The sequence below is a fragment of the Lepidochelys kempii genome, chromosome 11 (assembly GCF_965140285.1).
Source record: "Lepidochelys kempii isolate rLepKem1 chromosome 11, rLepKem1.hap1, whole genome shotgun sequence".
NCBI classification, from domain to species: domain Eukaryota; kingdom Metazoa; phylum Chordata; order Testudines; family Cheloniidae; genus Lepidochelys; species Lepidochelys kempii.
In genome coordinates this window covers 51,886,108-51,912,571 of record NC_136390.1, presented here as the reverse complement: position 1 = coordinate 51,912,571, position 26,464 = coordinate 51,886,108, and the positions used below count along the sequence as shown (strand labels likewise).

Below are 26,464 nucleotides of genomic sequence, written 5' to 3'. Positions count from 1 at the left end.
GAGGGACTTGTTTAGTGGATTCAAAACACTTTCATGGTGGGTGCAGGAAGAACCATTAAACCCCATCCACCTCTCCACTTCATACCCAGTTAGTACTGGCTGCAGCCTGGCTGTGCAGTTAGTTAGGAATTGAGACAAGTCAGGGCAGTGGGAACGCATTCCCTCCAACACAGTTTCTAAGAGCAAAGAGAGTTTACTCATGGAACTGGGATTTAGTTGAGGATTAAGGTTATTTAACCCTAGAAAACAAAGCATGTTGGTACTTAGATATGAGTGTAAGTTGCCAAAATGTCCTTTAATAGTTCACAATAGTAAGTAAATTCATCAACATGTGTAACAAGGGTTTCAGTACATAAACATATCTATGTAAGTGCTAGCAATAAGAATATGAATCTTTGTTTATATTCACCGTGGCATATTTAGGCATTGTACAAGAGCTAAATCCAATGGCTCAGAGAAATTCACTATGGCAAACAGAAAACTACCAAAAGATAAAAGGTAACCTGTGTAGTCTAATGGTATCAGAAAAAAATTCTATTTATTTATGAAGATTAAAACAAAATGAACATAACCAAACTGCAAGCGGATCACTGAAAGGCTGCTGTCAAAAACCATATTTGAGAACCTATGAAGACTGACACACCAATGTCAGGAAAGTTCGTCAAAATGAAGTGTGCCAGGAAGTGCATTAATGGGGAGCCCCTCATATCTGTGGGTTGGAAGGGTTATGGCACGTTACATACCCTTATGAAGTCCTTATCTTTTATTACTGTGTGTTACAATGAGTCTCAACATGATTTCTGGTGGGTGAAGGGTCTTCAATTATTTCTCATCTATACAATCCACAGAATTATGTTCTGTCTGCATTTAGAATGCAGTTTAATATCTGCATGCAAGAGCGGATAAGAATTTAACTACAAGATACTGTACTAGGACAGTATTTTCCATTATGTGGCAACAGATCAAGTCAATTAAACAAGGATACCACCTTTCCAAGTGTTGCTCTCATGAGCAACCTCTGAATAAGAGGACTTTGCCCAAAGAAAAAAACAAAACAAAACCTCCTTTCCAACAACAAAGTAAAGGTTGGGCTGTAATCACTCTCATGAGCAGTGGATGGAGGTCACTGTTCCCTTTGTGTAGGTGAGTGGTTCTCAACTTTTTCATACTACTGTACTCCTTTCAGGAGTCTGATTTGTCTTGTGGACCACCAAGTTTCACCTCACTTAAAAACTACTGCTTACAAAATCAGACAAAAAAATACAAAACTGTCATAGTGCACTATTACTGAAAAATTCCTCTCATTTTGTCCGTATGAAATTTTAGTTTGTACTGACTTGGCTAGTGCTTTTTATGTAGCCTGTTGTAAAATTAGGCAAATATCTAGATGAGTTGATGTACCCCCTGGAAGACCTCTGCATACCCCTGGTTGAGAACAACTAGTGCAGGGTTTAGGCTAGTGGGATCTGTGCATTCATGTCCCTACCACACCTCCAACTTGCCTACATTCCTAACTATGGGAAATGATGCAAAAGGGTGATGGAGCTCTGTACTAGGGTGCACAGAAGAGAATGCAGTACTTCTGTTTTGTTTCTGATCCTGTGCACTTGCATATGGATGGAGAAGAGCGGAGTCACAATTTTCACATGTTCAACAGGTGGTGAATAAGAGCAAATTACATATTGGCCATACTCACTCTCTGAGTCAGAGTCATCCACCAACACCCAGACTTTAAATCTACCATCCTTCCCAGCTGTTACCAAGGTAGGAGTTCCATCTTCCAATTCATCTGTGTCACGGAAACACAGAGCTGTTACATGATCTTCATGTGGCATATTTATTCTGGTGTTCAGAGTAAAGCTATAGGGGAGAAAAACCTAAATTCACTATTTTATGTCATTTTGAATTTGCAACAGGTTTGTGTTCTGCTTCTTTTTTGGGGGGTGAGGGGGAAGGAAGGAAGAGGATGGTGGTTTGGAAAAGGGAGAAGAAGTGGTTTGAAGACAGTTTTGTTACCAGCCAATACATAATCTCACATTTAGTTTACCAGGTCTGTTCTCCTGCATTCCCCCCACAAAATTATGATGTAATTTGGAGAACAGAATTCTGATTTATTTAGATTCCTAAGATATACCTACTAGAAGTGCTCCTCCTAAGCTCTGGGCACCCCTTCTAATAGCTAACACTTGATCAACATGGAAAATTATTATTACATAGAAACATTTAAATTTCACTTTTAAACTCCAATCCCATAACTATCGTGCCAAACAACTTTGTGTAACATCTATCCAGTCCCCTCCTAAATAAGCAAGAAAAAAAAGTGAACTTTATTTGTGTCCAGAAGATTAACAAATCCAGACCCTGGAAGACCAGGTGAGTATTAGCATTGGGGTGCTGTTTCAAGGTTTTACATATTTATCTATACAGTATATCTGGCCAGATGGTATAGTAGATTAGAATGACAAAACAGATTCAAAGAGGTGGTATTAACATGTAAAGAAACCTGATGGCTACTGAAGTATACAAGCTTGTTTAAACTGTTAATTTCAAGAACTACAATTCAAGTAAGCGTGACTGATAATTCATACACGAGAGTGCTATTTAAATGTAGACACTACAGTCATTTGCACAATATTTAAAAAGAAGTCAAATATTTTGTGGTTTACCCAGGGGCTGACTATAAACTATCAGTACCTTTGTGTTTGCTCATCATAGTTCCACAGTTTCATCTGTAATTCAAGTTCAGTTTCCTTTTCTTCTCGCTGTTCCACTGTTGCTAACCAGCTGCCTCGAGCACTAAATGCAGCCTTCACCAAGTCAACCTGGTTTAGACCTACTTGATGGATGTATTCCTGCTGCACGATATCGAGCTGGAGAGTCACAAGAGCAAAATTAATTTTAAAGGTCAAGAGAGAGTCTGGAGAAGTCAGTCATGGAAAAAGGACACCACAGAAGGAAAGATGTTCTGGAAATTATCAGGACCATTGAAAACTAAATGAAATACTGAACAGTGAAACTGATTGCCAATACATGGGCCTTAATACATGAGAAATGTCTGCAAAGGCCATGTAGATTCCACAATACAGAAGATGTGACAACACACCAAAATACACTTTGATTTCAATATTTAGCATATAAAGGCACCAATGACCATTGTGTAGGGCATTTTCTGTAGATTCTGACAGTCTTATTACATTCACTTCCAAGTTGTCCACCACCATAAGAATTGTGATTAGCATTTCAAGGCATAACTTTAAGGAATCAATTCAAATCTTCAAATCCTACTACGTTTATACAGTACAATAATTTGAACTTGTGTAATATCCTTGCCACAGTACAGCTCTGCAAGTCAAGGCACAGATAAGCGACTTTCTTAAGGTCACAGAGGAAGTCTCTTGCAAAGCTGAGACTAGAACACAGTTCTACTGATTCCAATCTTATGCTATAACCATTGAACTACTCTCTCTTACCTACATCATATTTCAAGTGTAATTCTGTCACATAAGTGTATAACTTACAGCACCAGTCTATCAACTTACATTGTACAACTGTTTGTCAGTTTGGAGACAATAGAACTGCAGATGACCAGGTTTTCCATTCAGAACCAAAGCTTTAGTTCTAGGATCAACCACCAAACCAGTCTTGACATCACTGCCTGCAGTGAAGAGCAATAGCAAATGATCCAAGTTAGAAAGGGATGTCTTTAGCCATCTAAGCAGAAGAAAAATTGTTTTACTGCACGTACCTTTGACTAATCCTTGAATTACAGCAGAAACTCTCAGGTTGCTATGTATGATTGTTATTTCTGAATATACAAATACATATACATTAGCAAGGCAAGGTAAAGGCTTCTGTGATGTAAAACAGCAACAGTTAGCTATATTCTACAACTGGAAAAATCAGGATATGCACCACCCAAAATTAATCTTTAAGAAGTCATTCTACTACTTAATGAGCTACAAATGCACCATATATATGTGCACTAAACATTAAATTGAAAATCACATGGAAAGTCAGCAGCACAAGAATGTTTGAAACAAGAAAGAAAAAGTACCAGCTTATCACAATCTTTGGGACCAACTGCAATGATGGAAAAACTAAGTTACAAGCTCCCACAATTTGTAAACAAAGTCCAAGGATTGCTAGCATAGGAAATAAAAGATCAAACATCTACTCTTTCAGATGAGATTTGAACTTGTGTACAATACCGAACAGTGAATCTTAAGTTCATATATTCTAATAAATCTATGGCTCATGAATTCCTTATGGAATGAATACTATTACAATAGGTTTGGGCTTACTGTTCTCTGTGTGAGAGGTACAATAGAAAGTTCCATCCGGTGAGGCTGAGATGTATTCAATAGTAGATCCCAAACGGGGCAGGAATTCCTTCTTACAATCTGATCCATCACGCCACTGAACCAGTACAGACTCAACCCCACCACTCAGCAGGCTGGTGCCTTACATGCAATAAAAAAACCACAGTAGGTAAAGGAACTATTCCAAACTGACATCTATATATTTCTACTGCGCTCGTCACTATGTTATCTAGAGACTAATTCTATATTTAAACTCTTTAAATTATGTCCCAAGCAAAAAATTACACATCACTGCTACACAACTGGTCAAATGGCTCAAATCTCTTAACATGCCCATCTGATCTCTCAGACTCAGTAAGACAAACACTGCTACTGCAAGCATCAAAATGTCACTTAATAAATACTATCTTGGGAACAGCCGATTTCATTCATTTCTTGGGGCAGTCAACTATTTTTTGTGTTACACCACCATAGAAACTCTATTTAATATTAAATACTGCAAAATGCTTCCTGCTTGGGGGAAAAGGCTTTGAAGCAAGACCAATACTCTGGGGATGAGTCATGTTCCCACTAAAGTTAACAAGAGCTTTTCCACTAAATTCAAAGGAAGTAAAGCGTGGGCCCAGATAAGATTTCTTTGGCTTGTTTTTTTAAATTTGGATTTGACTCCAACAAGAACTTAGGTTTCCCCATCTCCTCACAAGATGATTGTTGCATAATAAAGGTGACAGTTGGTTTAGGATTTACATTGCCAAAGAAGGAAAATCTTTGAAGTCATGTCTGCCAGCCAAAATAGTGGCACGAAACATGCTTACACATCTGATTTCCTTGCTTTTTTGTAAAAAGTATACAGCTGTGCACACAAAATAGCCACAACTGCTTCCATCTTTCCATTACTCCACCCAAAAAGTCCTCAAAAAACCTTTCCTGGAGACATAAATCCATTCCTAGAATTTAAATATTTGTTCATAGGTGGATGACTCCAAACTTCAGCAGTTTCTTTTTTCTTCCTGCACTTTAAGACATTTGCACTCACCCTCTACAGAGAAAGCTAGATCCATGACTACATCATGGTGCCAGTGCAGTGTGGAGAAAGTGTACTCTCTTTTGTGGTTAAAATTTCTCCTGTTAGGAAGAAAACATTTAATTTAGTAGCAGAATAGGTGTTGGAGAGAATGATCTGTAAGGAAACAAAAATGGGCATGCCAAATTGAATAACATGTAAAATAAATATACTAACATCTATCATAATCCTTCCAATGCGGCTTTCTTGTATGTTCAGGTGACGGAAAGGGAGAGGCACAGACTACACACTAGGCATAAGATCCCTAGGGAATTGCTGCCAGTTGGGGCAAGAATAACCCCTGATCTGGAGCACTGAAGCAGTGCTGTTACTGGCTGCTAGTTCTCAAATTCTCTTGTCCATTTCCCTTACACAACCACTCAGGAGAGAAGAGCTAGCCTCTCTGCTAGTCACTGACTGGCTTTGTCTGAATATGAACTCCCATCATGCTTTCACTGGGGTTCCCAAAACCTTGTACAGAAGTCTCTAACCTCCACCCACAGCACAGGCCCAATTCAAACACTTCAGTTTTAAAGTTGCAGGGTGCAGCTAAGGGCACATTTTCCATTTGTGATCATGTGCAAATTAGACAGCCTTGAGGTCAGTCATAATTTACAGCTTTGAGAGCCACTGGATGGCTATCCTCAATAGACCCTTACCTATAATCATTTCTACAGGAGCCACTTCTGACTATGGTAAGGGAGGGTGCTAGATCCAATCAGAGATCCAATTATGTCAATGGCTGAACACCACTGTGAAGCAGAAAGTCCTGTGCCTACTCTCTTGACTCGTTATGCTCAAGTTCTATTATTATAATGTCAAATCAATGCTAGCTGGAGAGCTGCCAAGTTTAACATACCAGAGACGAATCTTGCCATCTTTATGTCCACTTGCTATACAGTCTTCCTTAGGGTGACAGGCTACACAAGTAAAATAGTTGTTTGTGCCTTTTCTACTTGTTGCACTTAAAGGAAACCTTCAAAAATTAAAGAGTCGTTTTAATTAGAGTTCAATGTTAGATGAAGCTTCTCAATAGTCTTCATATGTAGTCTACTTGCAGCTGGGGCTATGTCAAAAAGATCAGAGCAATCACTGTACAAATGCAAATTAAAAGATACTTCTGACTGCACATGGGATTCCAAGGAGCGAGCAACTGGTTGAGAGTATTCCTGAACTACAAGAAAGTTGACAAAATTTAGGTACACCCCTCCCAAGAAAAGGACAGACACCATCCCCACTTAGCTTGCTAGATTCTTCCCTCCAACAAAGCAGCAGCATCTACATCTCCTCAGGACCTTACACAAAACATCCTAATTTAAGTCCCTGTTTCAATTCAGCAATAGAAAAGTGATGACACTATCGCCTGGGCCTAGGCTAAGAGTTGCTTGGCATCCCACAAATCAATGATGGCACTGCAGCTCAAACTGCCTCCGTTTCCCCACAGCAGCCTCAGACACACATTGAACAAGGGGGGCTGCCAGAACAGAATTTTGAAGAATCTGCCGGTGGATGAGCAGTTACTCAACATCACTTGCTAGGATTTCAGAAATGAAAAAGAAGTCATTCATGAGGAATCCCATTTAGCCATGCAATGATCTGCAGTTGAATCAGTGGTATCAAAGGATGCTGATGGAGCTAAAATAATCTGCATACAGCTGACCTGTTAACATACAGATACATATTTATGAGGTTTCATAGCTGACAACATTTACAGCCGTTAGTCTTACCTATTAACCCTTTTCTTTTTGAAAAAACACACAAGGAGATGAAGGCCACGCACTGATGCCACATATTCACCCTGTTACAGCAATACAGCAAGTTAGGACTTTGTATTTGATATAGATTCATATTGAAACTGGAGCACAACAAATGGGCCTTTGATCATGTTTCTTAAGCAGGTCTGTATCAAGATGCCATTACCCTAATCGATGAGAGTTGCTTGCATGTAGTGAGATGTTACTGCTCCCCATTTTAATACAGCTAATATAAACTCATACAGCCTAAAAGATTTTTTAAAACTTGCTTTGTTTATAACACCCTCCAAGAAACTACTCAATATATCCCCCACTTCCTGGGACAAGCTTTGCATGGAGTTACAGTCATGCAATCCCAGAGAAGTATACATGGGTGAAATAATGTGTGGAATCTCTTGCTTTGTGCACATATGCAATTATTATAAGGTTGCATATGAATGGTTGTTTGGGATACTGGCACAAATTCCTTTTTCATACAGAAAAATAGTTTAGTACTATTTATTAAAAATCCAAGAGTTCCATTAATTTTATGCCAGAACCAGGAGCTCCTACTTAATTTTGTTCCAGAACAAACGCAGATGAAAACACAAATATTGAATTTGCAGTCATACTCCCTCCTATCTTTAGGTATAATAAAAGCAATACTCCTAAGCTTCTGTAGCTCCTGTCCTGCTCTATAAAAGCAAAGGATCCATTAGGGTACACAGGGTCTGAAACATGACTAAAAACAGCATCTTCTTACACAACACATCTGGTCTGGGTGAATAGAGAGTACAGTAAAAGCCTATATCTGTCACTACTACTGTTGACACTGAAGCTGATTCTATTCTATTCCACAGATGAAAAAAATCAGCTAAGTTTTAACTGTATAATATTTACTACCGGTGACAATACATAACCCAGGGGACCACCCCCATCCCCAAATAGCTTCTCTTTTATATTTCAGGCTCACCTTGTAAGTCAGCTGTTTGGGAACCTTCCCCCCGCCCTCCCCAAAAAACCTAAACAAAACAGTTTTTTAAAATGTAAATTTATATCTGAGCTGGGAGTAACAAACAGGGAACTCCACAATGTTATTTTTACAGTCTTTTTTTAGAGTGCAAACACACTGTTAGCTCATCTTTTTGTGCATCAGAGCTAAAAACATGAGAGCAAAAACCAACATTAATTCTTTTGATTTGTGTGGTCCCATTTTCCCCAGAGGACAGGTGTTCTTTTTGGTATATAGTTTAGATTTTTAAAGGAAGAGGGAAGGGATGTAGCTTACTGAATTCAGAGTTATTTCATTACCTGACTTTTGCTAGTGCTCTGAGACAAATAAAGTTGGTCATCTAATCAGAGCCTTTTGATCTTTAATATCTTAGTGTTTTTAAAAAAAAAGTAAGCGGGAAAGAGCCAAAATTTTGCAAACAGACAAGAAAAATATGTCAGATAATATTCTGGGTCCAACACGTTGAACACAATTTTCAATTAACATTTACCACCACAAAAAAGCCTTCAAGGCCAAAAGTGTATTGTATGCCTAGTACGAGAATTGTGACTCTTCTTTCTAAAGAAAGGGACATTTTACTGGATTAAGTGCTTGAAATTGTATAATTTTCCTTCATTTTTACCCTAATGAAATGAAGTTGTATTGTAGGACATACTTTTGCAACTCACCAGCAATCCTGGTTTTATTATACATTTATGAAATTATAAGAATAGATAGTGCTGGATGTCAAATTTGTTGAGGCAAGCTTTCCGAGATCAGTGGTTTGCAGTAAAGGGGAAAAGTCAGGATTCATACTATAGCTATATAGTATGAATATAGGCTTGTATAGCAAAGACACATTACTTCTTTTAGTGATCAGATTATGTGGTTAATCACATTTTTTTGTATACCAGACTAAACAGTATGTGGTTAACATATTTTATATAAAAGAAAAACATTTAAAAAGGTAAATATACTTCTCTTCCAAACGCAGTACATTTGGGCGACTGGCCTATATCATCCAAAATCAAAGACAGTTCCTTAGCTTCAACTTCTTGGTCTGGTGTTTTTGGCAGTTTCACAGAAACAAGCTGGAACGAGTCTGGTCAAATAAAGACTTTGGTCAGTAAAATAATTTTGTGCATGATGTTATAGTACATATATGTGTTCAAAAGGCGAGTATGTGGGTGCACCTGTTGTCCTCAATATAAAATCCACACTAGCTCCTTCAGTGTTGTTTTGAATGCATGCTTAAAGATGCATACTTAAGGATGAAGTCCTAACACCTTTATGTTATATTTTTGTCTCAGATGTTTCTGTGCCAAACTCCAACACAGACAGATGAGCTCTAGATTTTTCCATAGTGGTTTCCTGTGTAACATAAAGCAGAAACCAAACCAAATTACATAGATTTGTTCTTCCTCTGAAGTGGCATTCATAGGAGTATCATACAAGTCAAGTCATATATCTATTTTCTCAGGCTTTGAATAGTTGAATTTATGCCAATACTAGAACTGGTCAGTTTTTTCCCCCCATCATCATGTTTTTTTCAATTGGAAAATGCTCATTTGTTGAAACTGAAACTTTTTGCAGAAACAGAGCAGAACCTGGGTCTTCCATATCCCAGGCGAGTTGCTACTGGCTATGCGGGCATGACAATTTTTGAAAAGTTTAGATTTTGTTCTGATGCAAAACGAAAACAAATACGGAAACTCTAAGTTTTCCACAAAACAAAGTTCTTGTTTTCCTGCCAGCCTCAACTGATACTGGTTATTGTAGTGATGTAGCTTTTAAATATGGTAACATGACCTCAGGATACACTTAGAAGTTTAAATATAGGTCAAGAGACTCAAATAATTATGTCTATAATACATAACATTAGGTATGTATAGCACAACTGTTTGGAAGTTAAGATTAAGCTTTGATACAATCAAAATCCAAAAAGTGAAAATACTAAATTGCACATTACCGTTTTGTATCTTGTTGAAACTATAGTAATTGTTAGATGTACAGCAATGGATATTTTACCTATTTAAAGGACACTTTCAAGATATCTTTACAAAAATCACTTTCCTACAATATGTGGTTTACTAATAAGGCTGTAGATTATTAAGAGTGAAAATGTACCCAGATTAATTCACTCTCCACCTTCTGTACTGTTGGTACACTTTTTACATTTCATTCAGCACAGACAGTAAAACCAAACCAGATAGGTTCTGGTCAAGTGCACCAACACAGTATTGTTGTGTTTGGGGTCCATGTTATATCAATGGAAGGGTTAAATAAAACTTCTCATTTCCATGGGTTAATCAGACTTTGTAAATCTTTCTTTTGTCCCCCCAGAACAAAAATTACAAAACAATTTGGGGCCTCAACTAAGTTATCAGAGTCCCTTTAAACATTCAAGCATACTTAATATCACACTGCAACAAAGTACAAACTGAAGTTATTTATACTGTACCTAATGAATCTTCATTTTTCTTTGGAATTATAGTGAACACTGAATCCTCAGAACCAGCAAGCGTATAGAACGCAAAAAGTTTGTATCCAACAACAAAAGTCTGAAGAAAAAACCAACGAAGTAGTTATGAAATGTGAACGTCAAATTAGCTGGACAATTGTCAATTATTCTGAAGTTCTCGTACAGTCAGATAGTGAACAGTTTACAACCTAATCAGAGATTCTTTTTATCCTGGGCCTTGTTGCTCTTTAAAAAAAATGTTTGCTAAAAGCTTGTAGTTGATCATTCTCAATTTGAAGTCAAAAGAAAAAAAAAGCATGATTTTGATTGGTAACCCTATTACAGAACAAAAGGCTTATGTCAGTCTTGTTTAGCAGTATTTGTATATTGTTTACTGGGAAGGCTAAAGCTAACATCCTACCCTCTGCTACATGGTGGGGTGGAACAAAGATACACAGGGAGCCTATTCTTCCTCCACCCTCCAAGGCAGGACTTCTCCTCAGCTCAGGAGCAACAGGATAGAGCTGGCCGCCACAGCAGCTCACAGACTACATCTCCAAGGGGACACACTCAGCATCTAGTCTGACATCAATAACTGCAACACATGTGCTAAATGCTACCTTAAACACTCATTGTTCCTGCTCAGATGAGAGGCAAAGTACATCTCAGCACCCATCCCACAATACACATCTGTCTGCATCTTTTAACAGTTGCCCTTAGTCAAGCTTTAGTCCCAAGGCAGTTTATATGCCGTGGAACAGCAGCCCTCAAACTGTCATCCTTGGACCAGAGGTAGCTTGTAAAGCCCTTCTTGGCTACCCTCACAAATAAATATTCTGAGAAGTAAGCTGTGTGGGAATTGGAATACTGTGAGGAGAGGTGATTCATGAGAGAAGCCATCCCATACGAAGGTCTATAAAATGAAAAAATATGGTATAACTTCAATTACCTGAAAGTCGTCGTTCTCCCCCCACCCCCCTAGGTGAGGCAGGGAAAGACATGCAAACTGTCTTGGAAGCCAGATAGTCGAAGATAGAGAGAGGAGCTGCCTGAGTCAATCAACTAGCTAAAATAAGGAAGGGAGAACAGAAGAGCTACACTGAGCACAAAAATCAGATATCTTTGTGCGTATAACTCTTCCTCCCTCCTTTCTTCAGCCTACCAATCTTGGGAAAAAGTTTGGACAGCTTCTCTCCTAGGTGTCATCTTCACACAACTGTGCAGTAAGTCTCAAGCAACACGGAGGACCTTCTGATAACCATGGTTTTAGTGTACTGAATATTTAAGAAGGGACTGCATGCTTCATTAGCTAAGGGTCATCAAAAATGTCATTGCAGGCCCTAGCTAGGGGGCAGCAAATTTCTCCTGCCTTCAGTGAGAGGCCTGCTCAGGAACAAAATACAAACCATATTAACAAACACTGCTTTTGAAGCCAGGGTTTATGTTCATCTCCACTAAAAGCTTCAGAGAGCCTGAATTTGGCCCTGTGTGTTTTGTTCAGCCCCAGTATTCATTTAACTGATGGTCAACAGTGAACAACAACTCTGGAATCCATGAACAACTATGACAAAAACAGTTTTTTTTTTTTTTTTTTTTTTTTACATACTTTAATGAGAATTCCATCTGTGAAGTCCCAGAGTTTGATGGTGCCATCTAGAGAGCAAGAATACAGCTGGAAAGGAAAAATAAAATAAGTTATGAAAAGAACTCAAATAGCAAAGCAAAACACTAGGGTCAAGATTTTACACAAAATGAGATCCTCAAGTTGGGCTCTTAAATCCATACTTGGGCAACTAAGTGGCTGGATTTTTCAAAAGTGCTAAGCACCAAGTTCCAATTGACGTCTAACAAAATACACATACTGCTATTCTACTTTGATGTACACACTTTTGAGATATGCAGTTTGAGACCACGTGTGTTCCTATTTCGTATCTGAACATCACATTAAAGTTACCTAGCATGTGAATGCTAATATACATTTACAGTGCATGTGCAAAGATAACAGACGCACAGACCTTTGGGAAATAGATTCAGTCCCCTTCTACAAGTCGGCCCAGACTTTATGCACAGCAACAGAAAAAGCCAAACAGAAGCAGCTCAGAACCACCTCAATTTTTCTTCTTCAAATACATATTCTAACTCAAAGTTAAAGCTGAAAATTTAAGTATTCCCCACTTGTTTCTCCCAACCCTCACAAGATAAAAATCTCATACTTAGAGGATGCACAGGCAAAACTTAATGATGCCATCAGCTGAATAACTGTGTACTCTCAAATTTATCATTTGATTGCTACAGATAGTATAGTAGGAAGGAAAGGTCAGAATTAGCTCAAATATTTAAGGTGTTGTTGCTAATGCAAATATATTCTTCCATGTTTTGAAAGAGATCATACACACTCAACAGCAATGGTTCCCAAACTTTAACAACCTGTGAACCCCTTTCACTAAAATGTCACGAACCCCCTTCTAAAAATGAATATTTCCAGGGATTTTCTCCTTTATCTGTGTATAAATTATAAAAGCAGTGATCTTCGAAATATAAAATTTGTTTTTATGACATGCTTATTACACACTATTTATTATTATTATTAATGATTACAGTATTATTACATTATGAAAACAGCAACACTGTCTCAAGATCTCATTTTCGTAGCTTGTATCACTTTGAATAAGCGTGAAATAAGACAAGGCTCCTATGTTTCATCAAGGAGTATCAGATGTGAAACAGCATAAAGGTATTTAAGAAGCCAGCTCACAGAGTTCCTCCTACACAAGAATTCAGGTTTGCCTGGACTGCTCAGGACAATGCACCTTACAACAAAGCTTAAACTTGTTCTTCATAATAGTTTTGAAACCAATACTAGCTGCCGATTTCATTTTAAAAACAGCAAAAAATATCCACCTCCCTTTCCATTTCTTACAAGGAGTCTTGAAGTTTAAATCTCCTCAGTGATAGATATACTTGCTTTGATTTGCTTAGCTCTTGGAAGTTCAGGGGCTCCGTGCTGCTGGCCCTGTGCTGCCTGGGGTCCCTAGGGACAGCTCTGTCCACCATTAGGGAATAACCTCCTCCCCAAGAATGCCTTGTAAATGTTTCACAAACCCCAGTTTGGGAACCACTGCTCTACAGTTACAGAAGGTAGGTGTGTTCATATTGGGGAGAGGCATGTGTAATGAAGACAAAAGTTATTAGAGTTACCAATATTTATGCATAAGGGCATAATACAAACACTAGCTGAGATCAGGAATAAGTTTCTCCACAGTATAGCTGCACAGTTGGATTCACTGTAAGTGCTATGGGCCACTCATTCCTGTGCCAATGCAGAGCCTGACACTTGAGAGGTTGATTAGGAAATCCCTAAAGCCATGTACTGATTACCATACCCTCTGGGAAATGGCCGGGATTTAGCCATGCCTGCTCCTACTCCAGACATAACCCTGGCATATCTCCTACACCAGGGTATCCCTTATAGCTGCTTTGTGACTCTTTTCCCCATATAGCTGGCACAGAGCGGGCCACAAGGCACTGAGCAATCAGGTCCTACATGTCCTACTGCTGAAAAGCCTAGTATTGGCAATTGTCAAAGACAGACAAATACTAGATTAAAGGAACCATTGTTGGATTGTTCCAGTATAGCATTTTTTAAAGTGACCTGAGACACAAAATCTGTCCACCTCTACTTTTAGAAAAGCTTCCCACTCCGTAAATTAGACTAATCTGATGGTTTACAGCAACAAATTCATAAACTAATATGGGTAATTGCTATTTCAGTCTAAGTAAATAGAAGCTAATTCAGTAGTCGTTATAAGAAATAATTATTTCCAGCCTTCTCTCACTTTCCAGCCACGCCAAAAAACACATGATTGTGTACTGCCAAAGTCAAGTACCATTTCCTTAACTAAATTAGGAAAGAACCAAATGCCTAGCTGGACAGGACTCACAATTACAAAGATTTAACCAACCTGCATGTGGTTTTGGGGGTTAAGTTGAATTCCTGTCACCAGGTTTGTGTGACCCTGCAGGACGTGTACACATTCTTCTGTAGCTGTGCTGTACACTTTCACATAGTCTCCTGAGGCACATAAAAGGTACCTGAAAAGATGATGAAACAAAAAGTTAATATAATAGGGCAACTGAGAATTCTGGATAAAGATTTACACTTAATTTTTGTCAAGAGTAACAACTACTTTGAATCTACAAAGTACTAAACATGAAAAATTTAGGCCATCACCAAAGCGAGTACTCCATATTTAGAACTTTGTTTTCTCTTTGTACTTACTTCACCATTAAATGTAATGGAAGAACAAACAAGTATATCAGATGTTAACATGCAGTTACAAAGGCAGGAAAACTACTCATATATATTTTAGTTCTTGTTAAAGGTGCTGCTGGCTTAATCACCTTGAAAAATAAAGGCCTGTACAGATCAGCAGAACAGATAAAACATGCATGATGCTACTTACACCGCTCCAAACTACATACAAAATATCTCCCCCTTTGATAACATCAGTATCTGCTACATTTATAGGACTGTGCCTGGAAATGCTTGCTCTCACTCTTGGCCAAACAATAAAGATCAGCTAATTTTTTCCAAAACTCAAGTTCCAAAGGCTATGTCTACACTACCGCGGCAAGTCGACCTACGTTATGCAACTACAGCTATGTGAATAACGTAGCTGGAGTCAATGTACCTTAGATCGAGTTACCGCAGGGGGGGGTCAACGGGAGAAACTCTCCAGTCGACTTACCTTACTCTTCTCTTCGGGGGTAGAGTACAGGGATCGACTGGAGAGTGATCTGTCGTCGATTTGGCGGGTCTTCACTAGACCCGCTAAAACGACCGCCGGTGCATCGATCTCAGAGCGTCGATCTGGGCTGGAGTCTAGACCTGCCCTAAGACTCAAGCACTTTCTCAGCACTCCTATTTTATAGATTAAAAAAATAAATAAATAAATAAAACCCCCAAAACAAAAATGAGAGTTTATGATAAGCATCGGAGGGAGGGCATCCTTAGGTTCCCTGTGAAACTTCAGCATACTGCAGCTAACCTACTCTCATGCTCCATGAATTTTCCTTTGACACTTCTCTGGTTCCTTAGTTATCTCCAGCTCCAATTCAAAATGGCTCTACTGTTGTTCAAAGCCATGCATGCCACTCTTCTGTTTATCTACTCTGTACACGCCTTCACGCCGCTCTTCACAGCTGCAGCAGACTATTTCACTTATGCTGTTCCATCCCTCACTTCTGAAACAATTCTCTTAAATCTCTCCTTAGCCCCCACAACCCTTTTTGTTTTTTTGCAGCCCAGAATATTAACAATTAAATGTTCACGTCACACAAAAAATAGTAAAATTAGCCAAACAGACAAGTTTAAAACAACACGTGCCTACATGTTTACGATTATGTTTTGATCTCCAGCCCTTGATTACTGGCAGCCAAAGGCAGCATACTCAACTAAGGAGGGTGGAGAGAAGAATGGTTCTGGAATGGAGTCCCACAACTACACTGCAAAATAGCTCTGCTTAAATATGGTTATGGACAAAACCTGTTATAACATGGTCTGTGTAGACACACAAAATAGGCTAGAGAACCCTGCTTTAGCATTTCCCTACCCCACAGTATATACCCTACTGTAGAAAAAATATAAAATTAAAAGTTAACTTTTAATCTGGTTAAGGAAATGTGCATGTTGTAAAGCAAGACTCTGACTAGCAAGTAGGACAGAAGGAATGGAGTATGGAGGATATCTGGTTTAAAGACTAAATTAATGAGATAAGGGAAAGTTTATAAAAAAAGCCCCTGATCAACAGGGGTGACAGCAAATGGTTTTAAATAGGACAGAAAGAATCTGTTTTACGAGGCAACATGGACCTCCACATACCAATGTTATCTTAAAAGTAAAGCCTATGTGAACCCAGGTGCAATGGAAAACCTGTTGGTCAGCAAGAAGGAGGGTAGAGATAGGGAGGATAGGCCTTGGGGATAAAAGGAAGTTGTAAATCTTATTTGGATTAAGGGAGAAGTATCTCAGATTGGTATTTAGCTGAAGTCAGTAATTGGCAATGACATCACTTGTTTGTCAAAGGGTATAAAAAGTATACTTTTAAAGGGTTCATTGCTAACACCTGCCTGACCACGTTGGAGCTGACTAATATGGACCTAAGCACCCTTGGGTTTAACCTGTTTGTCAGTATCTTGATCAAATACTTATAAACCAACTTCCACACAAACAAGAGGCTGCTCGGCAGCTCTCCAACACCACTTTCTACAAGCCATTACCCTCTGATTCCACTGAGAGTTACCAAAAGAAACTACAGCATTTGCTCAAGAAACTCCCTGAAAAAGCACAAGAACAAATCCGCACAGACACACCCCTGGAACCCTGACCTGGGGTATTCTATCTGCTACCCAAGATCCACAAACCTGGAAATCCTGGGCACCCCATCATCTTAGGCATTGGCACCCTGAGAGCAGGACTGTCTGGCTATGTAGACTCTCTCCTCTGGCCCTACACTCCCAGCACTCCCAGCTGTCTTCAAGACACCACTGACTTCCTGAGGAAACTACAATCCATCGGTGATCTTCCTTAAAACACCATCCTGGCCACTACGGATGTAGAAGCCCTCTACACCAACATTCCACACAAAGATGGACTACAAGCCGTCAGGAACACTATCCCCGATAATGTCACGGCAAACCTGGTGGCTGAACTTTGAGACTTTGTCCTCACCCACAACTATTTCACATTTGGGGACAATGTATACCTTCAAATCAGCAGCACTGCTATGGGTACCCGCATGGCCCCACAGTATGCCAACATTTTTATGGCTTCCTCAGCTCTCATCCCCTAATGCCCCTACTCTACTTGCGCTATATTGATGACATCATCATCATCTGGACCCATGGAAAAGAAGCCCTTGAGGAATTCCACCATGATTTCAACAATTTCCATTCCACCATCAACCTCAGCCTGGACCTGTCCACACAAGAAATCCACTTCCTGAACACTACAGTACTAATAAGCAATGGTCACATAACCACCACCCTATACGGGAAACCTACTAACCGCTATTCCTACCTACATGCCTCCAGCTTTCACCCAGACCACACCACACGATCCATTGTCTACAGCCAAGCTCTACGATACAACCGCATTTGCTACAACCCCTCAGACAGATAAACACCTACAAGATCTCTATCAAGCATTCTTACAACTACAATACCCACCTGCTGAAGTGAAGAAACAGACTGACAGAGCCAGAAGAGTACCCAGAAGTCACCTACTACAGGACAGGCCCAATAAAGAAAATAACAGAACGCCACTAGCCGTCACCTTCAACCCCCAACTAAAACCTCTCCAGCGCATTATCAAGGTTCTACAACCTATCCTGAAGGACGACCCATCACTCTCACAGATCCTGGGAGATATACCAGCCCTTGCCTACAGACAGCCCCCCAATCTGAAGCAAATACTCACCAGCAACCACACACCAGAACCACTAACCCAGGAACCTATCCTTGCAACAAAGCCTGTTGCCAACTGTGTCCACATATCTATTCAGGGGACACTATCATAGGGCCTAATCACATCAGCCACACTATCAGAGGCTCGTTCACCTGCACATCTACCAATGTGATATATGCCATCATGTGCCAGCAATGCCCTTCTGTCATGCACATTGGGCAAACTGGACAGTCTCTACGTAAAAGAATAAATGGACACAAATCAGATGTTAACATTCATAAACCAGTCGGAGAACATTTCAATCTCTCTGGTCACTCGATTTCTGATCTAAAAGTGACTATTCTTTAACAAAAAAACTTCAAAAACAGACTCCAACGAGAGACTGCTGAATTGGAATTAATTTGCAAATTGGATACAATTAACTTAGGCTTGAATAGAGACTGGGAGTGGTTGAGACATTATACAAAGTAAAACTATTTCCCTTTGTTTATTCCTCCCCCCCACTGTTCCTCAGACGTTCTTGTTAACTTCTGGAAATGGCCCACCTTGATTATCGCTTCAAAAGATTTTCTCTCCCCCCACCCCACTCTCCTGCTGGTAACAGCTCATCTCAAGTGATCACTCTCCTTACAATGTGTATGATAAACACCCATTTTTTCATGGTCTGTGTGTATATAAATCTCCTCACTGTATTTTCCACTTTATGCATCCGATGAAGTGAGCTGTAGCTCACGAAAGCTTATGCTCAAATAAATTTGTTAGTCTCTCAGGTGCCACAAGTACTCCTTTTCTTTTTGCGAATACAGACTAACACGGCTGCTACTCTGAAACCTGTAAAGGTTTTGTTACTGTTTGGATGTAGTAAATTGCTTATTATTTAGGATTTTGAAGCATGTTTAGAGCAACTGTATAAATATAACTCAGACTTTGGATTTAATAAAGGAATTTATGGTTAAGTTAGTATCATGACAACATCCTGCATAAATAATAATAATTTCAACACTTAGGTTAAAGCCTCATCTACACCATGGCTCATCTGCTCTGGAGAATTAACCTTTCGGTAATTCAAGCATCAATATTGACTGCAGGCAACTCACATGTTACAGCGTCCCCACATTCACTCCTATTTCACTTGCAGTTATCCTCACATCCAGATACAGAAATGCAAGTTAATTGCTCACTGTGGAAAAGTGGTGAGCGGAGTTGCTGAGGCACATGAGCTAGTCCATTACTGACTCTTGCCTACACAGCACTGCAGCCAGGTCTCAAAAGGCAAAAAGGATGTTTTTCCATTTTGTTAGCTCAGCTGAGTTTGCTTAAAATGACTTAAAAATTCTGGAAAAATGCAGGCCAAAAACTATTAAAAGACACACACCCTTTCTACCCCTCAGGAGGGGTCTTGTGATAGGACAACCTAGCATGGGCTAAGAACAAATAGTATTTACAGTTGTTCACAGCATGGCTAAGAAATGGCATAAAGCATACCTCCAAAATGTCTGCATGATGTATGGCATGGTCGGGGCTAACAGCATTATTTAATACACCAAAATTCTTCCATGTAGATAAAGCCTACAACTAATTATGCCAACACACTACTGGCTAGAAAAGTGTCCAATTTATCACTTTTTTGTATTGTGGATGGGCCAACCTGGATATAGAACTAAGATTGCAAAACAATTCTCTATTGTGTGTCAAAAACATTGTCCTGGCCACAATATCAACAAAAGTTACATTAGAAAATAGGCACTTTTCGTTGTGCAACTGGTCTCAAATATGGCAATAATTTTCTTTAATGCCCAGGCAAGAATAACAATATGGTATACAATTATTTGCCCACAACCACGTTTAAACATTTTTTTGTACCACAGACTAGGCCTGACTGACTTCAAATAGAGATATATTTAGTCTCCTCCATTGGCGATAAGCTAGCTGCAACCCACAAGAACCTTTTGGGGGATAGAATAAAAGGGAAAGCATCCTTAGTACTCAGATTCCATCCTTTGGGGGATTTAAAAAAACAACAAAGAGTATTAGGATAGCATGGTGGTGGTGACAGTCCAGGAGGAGGGGGGATCAGGGAGAACGAGCATGTCAGACAGCATTCTCACATTCTCTGTGTGGAAGGCCTGGTCTACAACTAAAACGGAGGTCAATCTAGTTACATTGCTCAGGGCTGTGAACAACTGTGAAACATAATTAGGTCAACCTAACCCTCACTGTAGATGCAGCTAGGTCAAAAGAATTCTTCCACTGACCTAGTTACCCTTTTGGAGAGGTGGATTACCTAAGCTGATGGAAAAGCTCCTTCCATTAATGCAGGAAGCGCCTATGCTACAGCAGCACAGCTGCAGTGCTGGAGCTGTGCCACTGTAATGTAGACAGACCCTTTGTCAAACATGAGTTAAAAAACAGACACAGTAACTTCTCACTTAAAGTCATCCCGGTTAACGCTGTTTTGTTGCTGATCAATTAGAGAACATGCTTGTTTAAAGTTACATAATGCTCCCTTATAACTTTTGGCAAACGCCTGCTTTGTCCACTGCTTGCAGAAAGAGCAGCCCATTGGAGATAGCTAGTGGGGGCTTGGAACCAGGGTGGACCAGCAGCCCCCATATCAACCCCCCAAAGTTCCCTGTGAGGTAGCACAGCCCCGCTGGGCAGTTCAGATGTCCCTCCCCCCACTGCTGTGTGCTGCTCCTGCCCTCTGCCTTGGTGCTGCTCCCGGGAGCTTCCTGCTTGCTTGAGGAGAAAAGAGGGGTGCTAATGTCACAGTGTTCCCCCTCCCCAATTCCTTTACCCCATTTCCAAGGGGGAGGGGGGAAAGGCAGGAGGGGAGGGACACAACAGGGCTGAGGGAACTTGCTGGCAGCAGATGCTGTCTCAACTTGCTTAGCTAGTTAAAAAGGCAATGTACTTAGAGTAGGGTCAGTCTACTTAAAGGGGCAATGCGCGTCTCTCTCTCTCTCTCTCTCACACACACACACACACACACACACACACAAGGTGTTTCTCTCTGTTTCTCTCTGCCATGGTGTCTCCCCTCCCTCCATTCCTGCTACCTTGCAGAGTGTGAGGCCACATTAACAACCTCAGCCAAGTGCTAGTTCATCATTTAGCAGTAACGCATTCCCTGGGAAATATTCCATCCTCTTCCACCCTGTCTTCACCACCTCAACCAAGCTTCACAATCATCGTTGCTGTGTACAGTATTAAATTGTTTAAGAAACTTATACTGTGTGTGTGTGTGTGTTATATATATACACACATATATGTCTTGTCTGGTGAAAAAAAAATTTCCCTGGAACCTAACCCACCCGTTTACATTAATTCTTGTGGGGAAACTGGATTTGCTTAACATTGTTTCGCTTAAAGTAGCATATTTCAGGAACATAACTACAACGTTAAGCGAGGAGTTACTGTACATTCAAACATGTTTCAGAGAAGCAGCCGTGTTAGTCTGTATTCGCAAAAAGAAAAGGAGTACTTGTGGCACCTCAGAGACTAACAAATTTATTTGAGCATAAGCTTTCGTGAGCTACAGCTCACTTCATCGGATGCATTCAGTGGAAAATACAGCGGAGAGATTTATATACAAAGAGAACATGAAACAATGGGTGTTACCATACACACTGTAACCAGAGTGATCACTTAAGGTGAGCTATTATCAGCAGGAGAGCGGGAGGGAGGGGGGAGAACTTTTTGTAGTGATAATCAAGGTGGGCCATTTCCAGCAGTAAACAGGAATGTCTGAGGAACAGTGGGGGGGAGAACAAACATGGGGAAATAGTTTTACTTTGTGTAATGACCCATCCACTCCCAGTCTCTATTCAAGCCTAAGTTAATTGTATCCAATTTGCAAATTAATTCCAATTTGGCAGTCTCTCGTTGGAGTCTGTTTTTGAAGTTTTTTTGTTGAAGGATAGTCCCTTTGAGATCAGAAATCAAGTGACCAGAGAGATTGAAATGTTCTCCAACTGGTTTTTGAATGTTATAATTCTTGACATCTGATTTGTGTCCATTTATTCTTTTACGTAGAGACTGTCCAATCTGACCAATGTACATGGCAGAGGAGCATTACTGGCACACGATGGCATATATCACATTGGTGGATGTGCAGGAGAACGAGCCTCTGATAGTGTGGCTGATGTGATCAGGCCCTATGATAGTGTCCCCTGAATAGATATGTGGACACAGTTGGCAACAGACTTTGTTGCAAGGATAGGTTCCTGGGTTAGTGGTTCCGGTGTGTGGTTGCTGGTGAGTATTTGCTTCAGGTTGGGGGGCTATCTGTCAGCAAGGACTGGCCTGTCTCCCAAGAGCTGAGAGAGTGATGGGTCGTCCTTCTGCATAGGTTGTAGATCCTTGATGATGCGCTGGAGAGGTTTTAGTTGGCGGCTGAAGGCGATGGCTAGTGGTGTCATCATGAATAGGTCGGAATATGAACAAGAGGTGCCACAAGTAATCCTTTTCTTTTTGTACTTTCAAAGTTATCCATGCACTATTTATGCACCAGTCATCCTAAGCCAAGTCAAGCCATGTACCAACAGACCACCTCCAGTTTTCCACCAGTGATGGAAGGATTTAATTACTTTTTACCCCCATCAGTCTAATGCTTTACCCTGATGTGCTATTTTGGAGTATCTTTCCCCACTACCTTTTACAAGTGCTTTGAAAGTCTCTGAATGCAGATACTAAACAAGAGCAAGTTACTGCTATATACCCCCTGCTATCCCTTCCCAGGGCCCCTATATTACTCCTACATCTCTTAGGCAGCCAAGCCATCTGCAGCCTTCCTAGTTCCTCCTCATCTTTCCCTTCCCACCACATGCGCTGAGGATAGAGAAGGTGACCAGCCGGTGGCTGAGTTGCCATCTGAGAAATTTCAGTATTTCAAAAATTGGCTTTATTCCCAACTAGTCTGAATCCCACGTTTTGGAAATTTCTCATGAATCAGAACTTGGCCCGCAAAACCCTGGCACGGCGGGTCTGCCCGGAGCTAAGGACCCCAGCCTGGCTCCCACCCCCGAGGCCCTGGGGTTTGGTGGCGGCTCCCCGGGCCCGACTCGCTGTCCCGAGTTGCGGGTTGCAGGAAGCGGCGGCGCCTCCCTCGGGCCGGTCGGGTTGCGCCCGGGGCCGGTCCGCGGCAGCGCTGGGCTGACAGAGCAGCAGGCTTCGCGCCCACAGCGCTGGTACCGCCCCGCCTGCAGCCGTTACACGCGCGGCTCCGCAAGGCCAGCGGGGCTCACCAACGGCTCCTGGGCCGCGTCGCGCCCCGCGGAGCGGGCTCCGTTGACCGTGGCGAAGAAGCTCCACGTTCCCCCCCGATCCGCCCCACTCACTTAGCATCGGCGGAGAACGCCGCCCTGGCGCCGCTCAACGTGCTGCCTCCGCAGCGCACCACGCGGAGCGGCTGCTGCGCCACCATCTTCCCGCTGCGAGACCTTCCACCTTCGACCTCTCACCCTTGCCCCGCCCCCAGCGAGCGCCGCCGCTCTGGCCGTGCGCTCCCCGGAACTCTCTCGTAGACGTTGCTCCATTGGCTCCCTGCCATCCTATCTATGGGCAAGGAAGGCCATTACGCCCGTTCCTTTCAAGCGCATTGCATAGCGTTTAGGGCACTTCCGCCCTTAGTTTACATGGGAACAGGAAACTCAGTGATCTTCGTGAGGTCACAGAGGAGCGCCGTCGGCTGGAGCGCACCGCGCTTCGCTCCTCCCCTTCCTGAGGGAGAATGAGAGGGGCAAGAAACTGTAGTGAACGCATGCGCAGAGCCTTTCTTGCTGTTCCCGCTGTCATTCCAAGCCGGACTCGGCGTTTCCGAGTGACGTCACTAATGCGCGACAGAATCAGGCTGCAGAGGCGAGGGGCGGGGCCTGGAGGCGGGGAAGTGGGGTGAGCACGCAGCTCGCGTCGGGACGCTGTCAGGGCCGGCAGCGAGAGCTTTGGCTGGTGCCCCGGCACGCCTGTTGCTGCGGGTCACGCGGCTCCGTTCCTATGGCAACTATGTGGCAGGCACCCCTCAGCCACATAGTTATACTGACCTAAGGCCCGGTGTAGACGGCGCTAGGCCAGAGGGCGTCCGGTGGACATGGCTCCCCCTCTTGGGGACGGGGCGTACCTCCTGTGCCATGGGAGAAGCTCTCCCAGCGTGGGTCGCATCCTCACTCGTCCTCTTGTGGCGCGGCTCCCGCACTGTGAGTGTAGACAAGCCCCTATGCAGGTCGCGTGTGTCTGCATTTCCTGTCCTTCGCCCAGGTGTTTGTGTTAACGGGGTGCTCGGAGAGGAATGCAGCCTTCCAACTGCGCTTGTGAATCTTAACATGATTGCAGCACATGACTGCTAGGCTGCAGGCCTTAATCAATTTTACCTTTTATCATGAAATACAAAAAAGAGGTCGTACAAAAACAACATGGCTAGGAAGGCATTGATTTAAAGAGCATTGCCTCTTACGCCCCCTCCCCGTCTCTTTTGAAGCTCTTCTTCAGCACAGCTAGCTTCTGTATTTTGATTAGGAAACAGAATTAAGAGCACTAGAAAAAGCTCTCCCTTCAGTTTTAAACAGTCTCCTCTTTAAAGAGAAGGGTAATGTGCTATGAAGTGTAATTCTCAGCCCATCCCAAGCCATTAAATTTCAAAGAGAGATGACACCTGATGTGGTTCCAGTGCATGTTTTGAGAGGTCTGGGTGACTGATCACAATGTGACTTTGAGTAATCCGTTCCAAAGCGGTATTATAATGTTAAAATAAATCTCAGCGATTGCAAAGTAATCTGCTTCCTTTACAGTTTCTACTCAAGCCTTAAAAAAAGTGTTCTTAGGTAGTTTAGTATCTGAAAAATACAGAATTTAAGTTGATGATGTTTAAAAACCTGTATACATTCTTGATGAGGCAACCAAGGACCAGAACAAAATTCTTTGTAATTGAAAGAGATTAAGTTGTAAAAAAGAAATATATATAAACACAAGACTAATGCAGCTGAGTATCTAAAACTTCATGAAATGCATAAACTTAATACAAAGAAGCCTTAAAGAGTATACTTATTCAAAAGCAAGCTGGTCGCAAAAAGTTACAAAATATTTTAGCCTTAATGCTAACAACATGGAAAGGCTAGTTTCTTAATTGACAGATGGATAATAAGTGTTTGGTCTCATGTTGTTTTCCCATAGAAATACCTTGCATTTATAAATAATTAATAATCCCTCTGACTTTAAAGGATTCTAATGTGCTTTATGAATATGGGAATGACAAAGAAATGCAGCCCTGTCTCAGGTAGTATCAGCTGCTGTCCAACTGCACACAGCAATGCTCAACAGTATCTTAGCATAGGAAGTGAAGAATAGTATTGTATCCACTTGAAATGCTCGGGAACCGTAGATAGGGGAACTCGAGATAGGATGGTTGAAATTATATTAGAATCCGATTAACTGTACCCACCCACTGGTTGGAGAGGCTTTCATCTTGGTTAAGCAGAATTGACAACAGCTGCACCTTTGGACTTCAGCAGTCAACAGCTGCACCTTTGGACTTCAGCATTGGGCTATACTTATATGGCTCTCATCCCCATTGGATGAGTGTCTCACAAAGATTAATGAATTTATCCTCACAACATCTCTGTTAGGAAAAAGTATTATTATCCACATGTTACAGATAGGGAGCTTAGGTACAGAGAAATTGAATGACTTGCCCATCATCACACAGGAAGTAGGTTGTGGAACCAACAATTGAAGTAAAATCTTCCGAGTTCCAATCCAGTGCCTTAAACAAGAGATAGCCTTGTCCTGTTTAAGCAACAATGTCAGCGTCAACGGACTTAGTGCTTCCTAGAATATATTCTACAATTGTATCCTAATTGAAATTTAGCTTGAATGCTAAGCTAACACCTCTACTCTTGAGGAAAAATGTCATGGTATTTTATATTTCCACGTAGCGTTAGGACCTCAGAGAAACCAAACCAAAATACAGTGCTTCCATTTCTCTCAATGTTAGGTTAATACACTCGTCAAAATTTAGTGTAGAGTTAATAGAAAAAATGCTTATAATATTTGTTTTCTTAGACCATGTCTACTCTAGAAACTTACCAGTTTAGCCATATCAGTTAAGGGTGTAATGTGGTGGTTTTTTATGACATTTCTATACAGGCAAAAGCCCTAGTGTAAATGCAGTTATACCGACATAAAAGTGCCTTTGCTGGTATAGATTATTTTGCTTACCAAACAATATAAACTATATCTGTGAAAGTACTTTTTTGCCAGCATAATCTATGTGTACTCTAGCAGAGATTTGCCAGTATAGTAATACCAGCAAAACCTTTAAGTGTAGATGAGGCCTTAGGTCTCACATCAAAGTTTTAGCTGGGTTTGGACCAGCTTAGCTGAAGATCTGTAAAGACTGCTGTCCAACCTGGAAAAATGTTATATGTATATAAACTTTG

At 41.2% G+C, this 26,464-nt stretch overlaps 1 protein-coding gene across 3 annotated transcripts in view; it reads right to left on the bottom strand.

Annotated features, from left to right (window-relative positions):
* The window catches only part of WDR75 (WD repeat domain 75), a 38,748-nt gene extending 15,096 nt beyond the window's left edge, over positions 1 to 23,652 (bottom strand). Inside the window, exons 1-13 of one of the 3 annotated variants that reach the window (XM_073306134.2) lie at positions 23,372 to 23,652; positions 14,530 to 14,659; positions 12,174 to 12,239; positions 10,568 to 10,667; positions 9,084 to 9,208; positions 7,110 to 7,180; positions 6,242 to 6,358; positions 5,356 to 5,444; positions 4,302 to 4,460; positions 3,746 to 3,805; positions 3,540 to 3,655; positions 2,695 to 2,870; positions 1,697 to 1,860 (exon numbers count right to left, since the gene is read on the bottom strand). In XM_073306134.2, the coding sequence (XP_073162235.1) occupies positions 1,697 to 1,860; positions 2,695 to 2,870; positions 3,540 to 3,655; positions 3,746 to 3,805; positions 4,302 to 4,460; positions 5,356 to 5,444; positions 6,242 to 6,358; positions 7,110 to 7,180; positions 9,084 to 9,208; positions 10,568 to 10,667; positions 12,174 to 12,239; positions 14,530 to 14,659; positions 23,372 to 23,457 (1,459 nt within the window). In that variant the 5' untranslated portion in view covers positions 23,458 to 23,652. The other 2 variants (XM_073306136.2, XM_073306135.2) reach the window with 2 other exon arrangements.
* Positions 23,653 to 26,464: the final 2,812 nt, after the last annotated feature.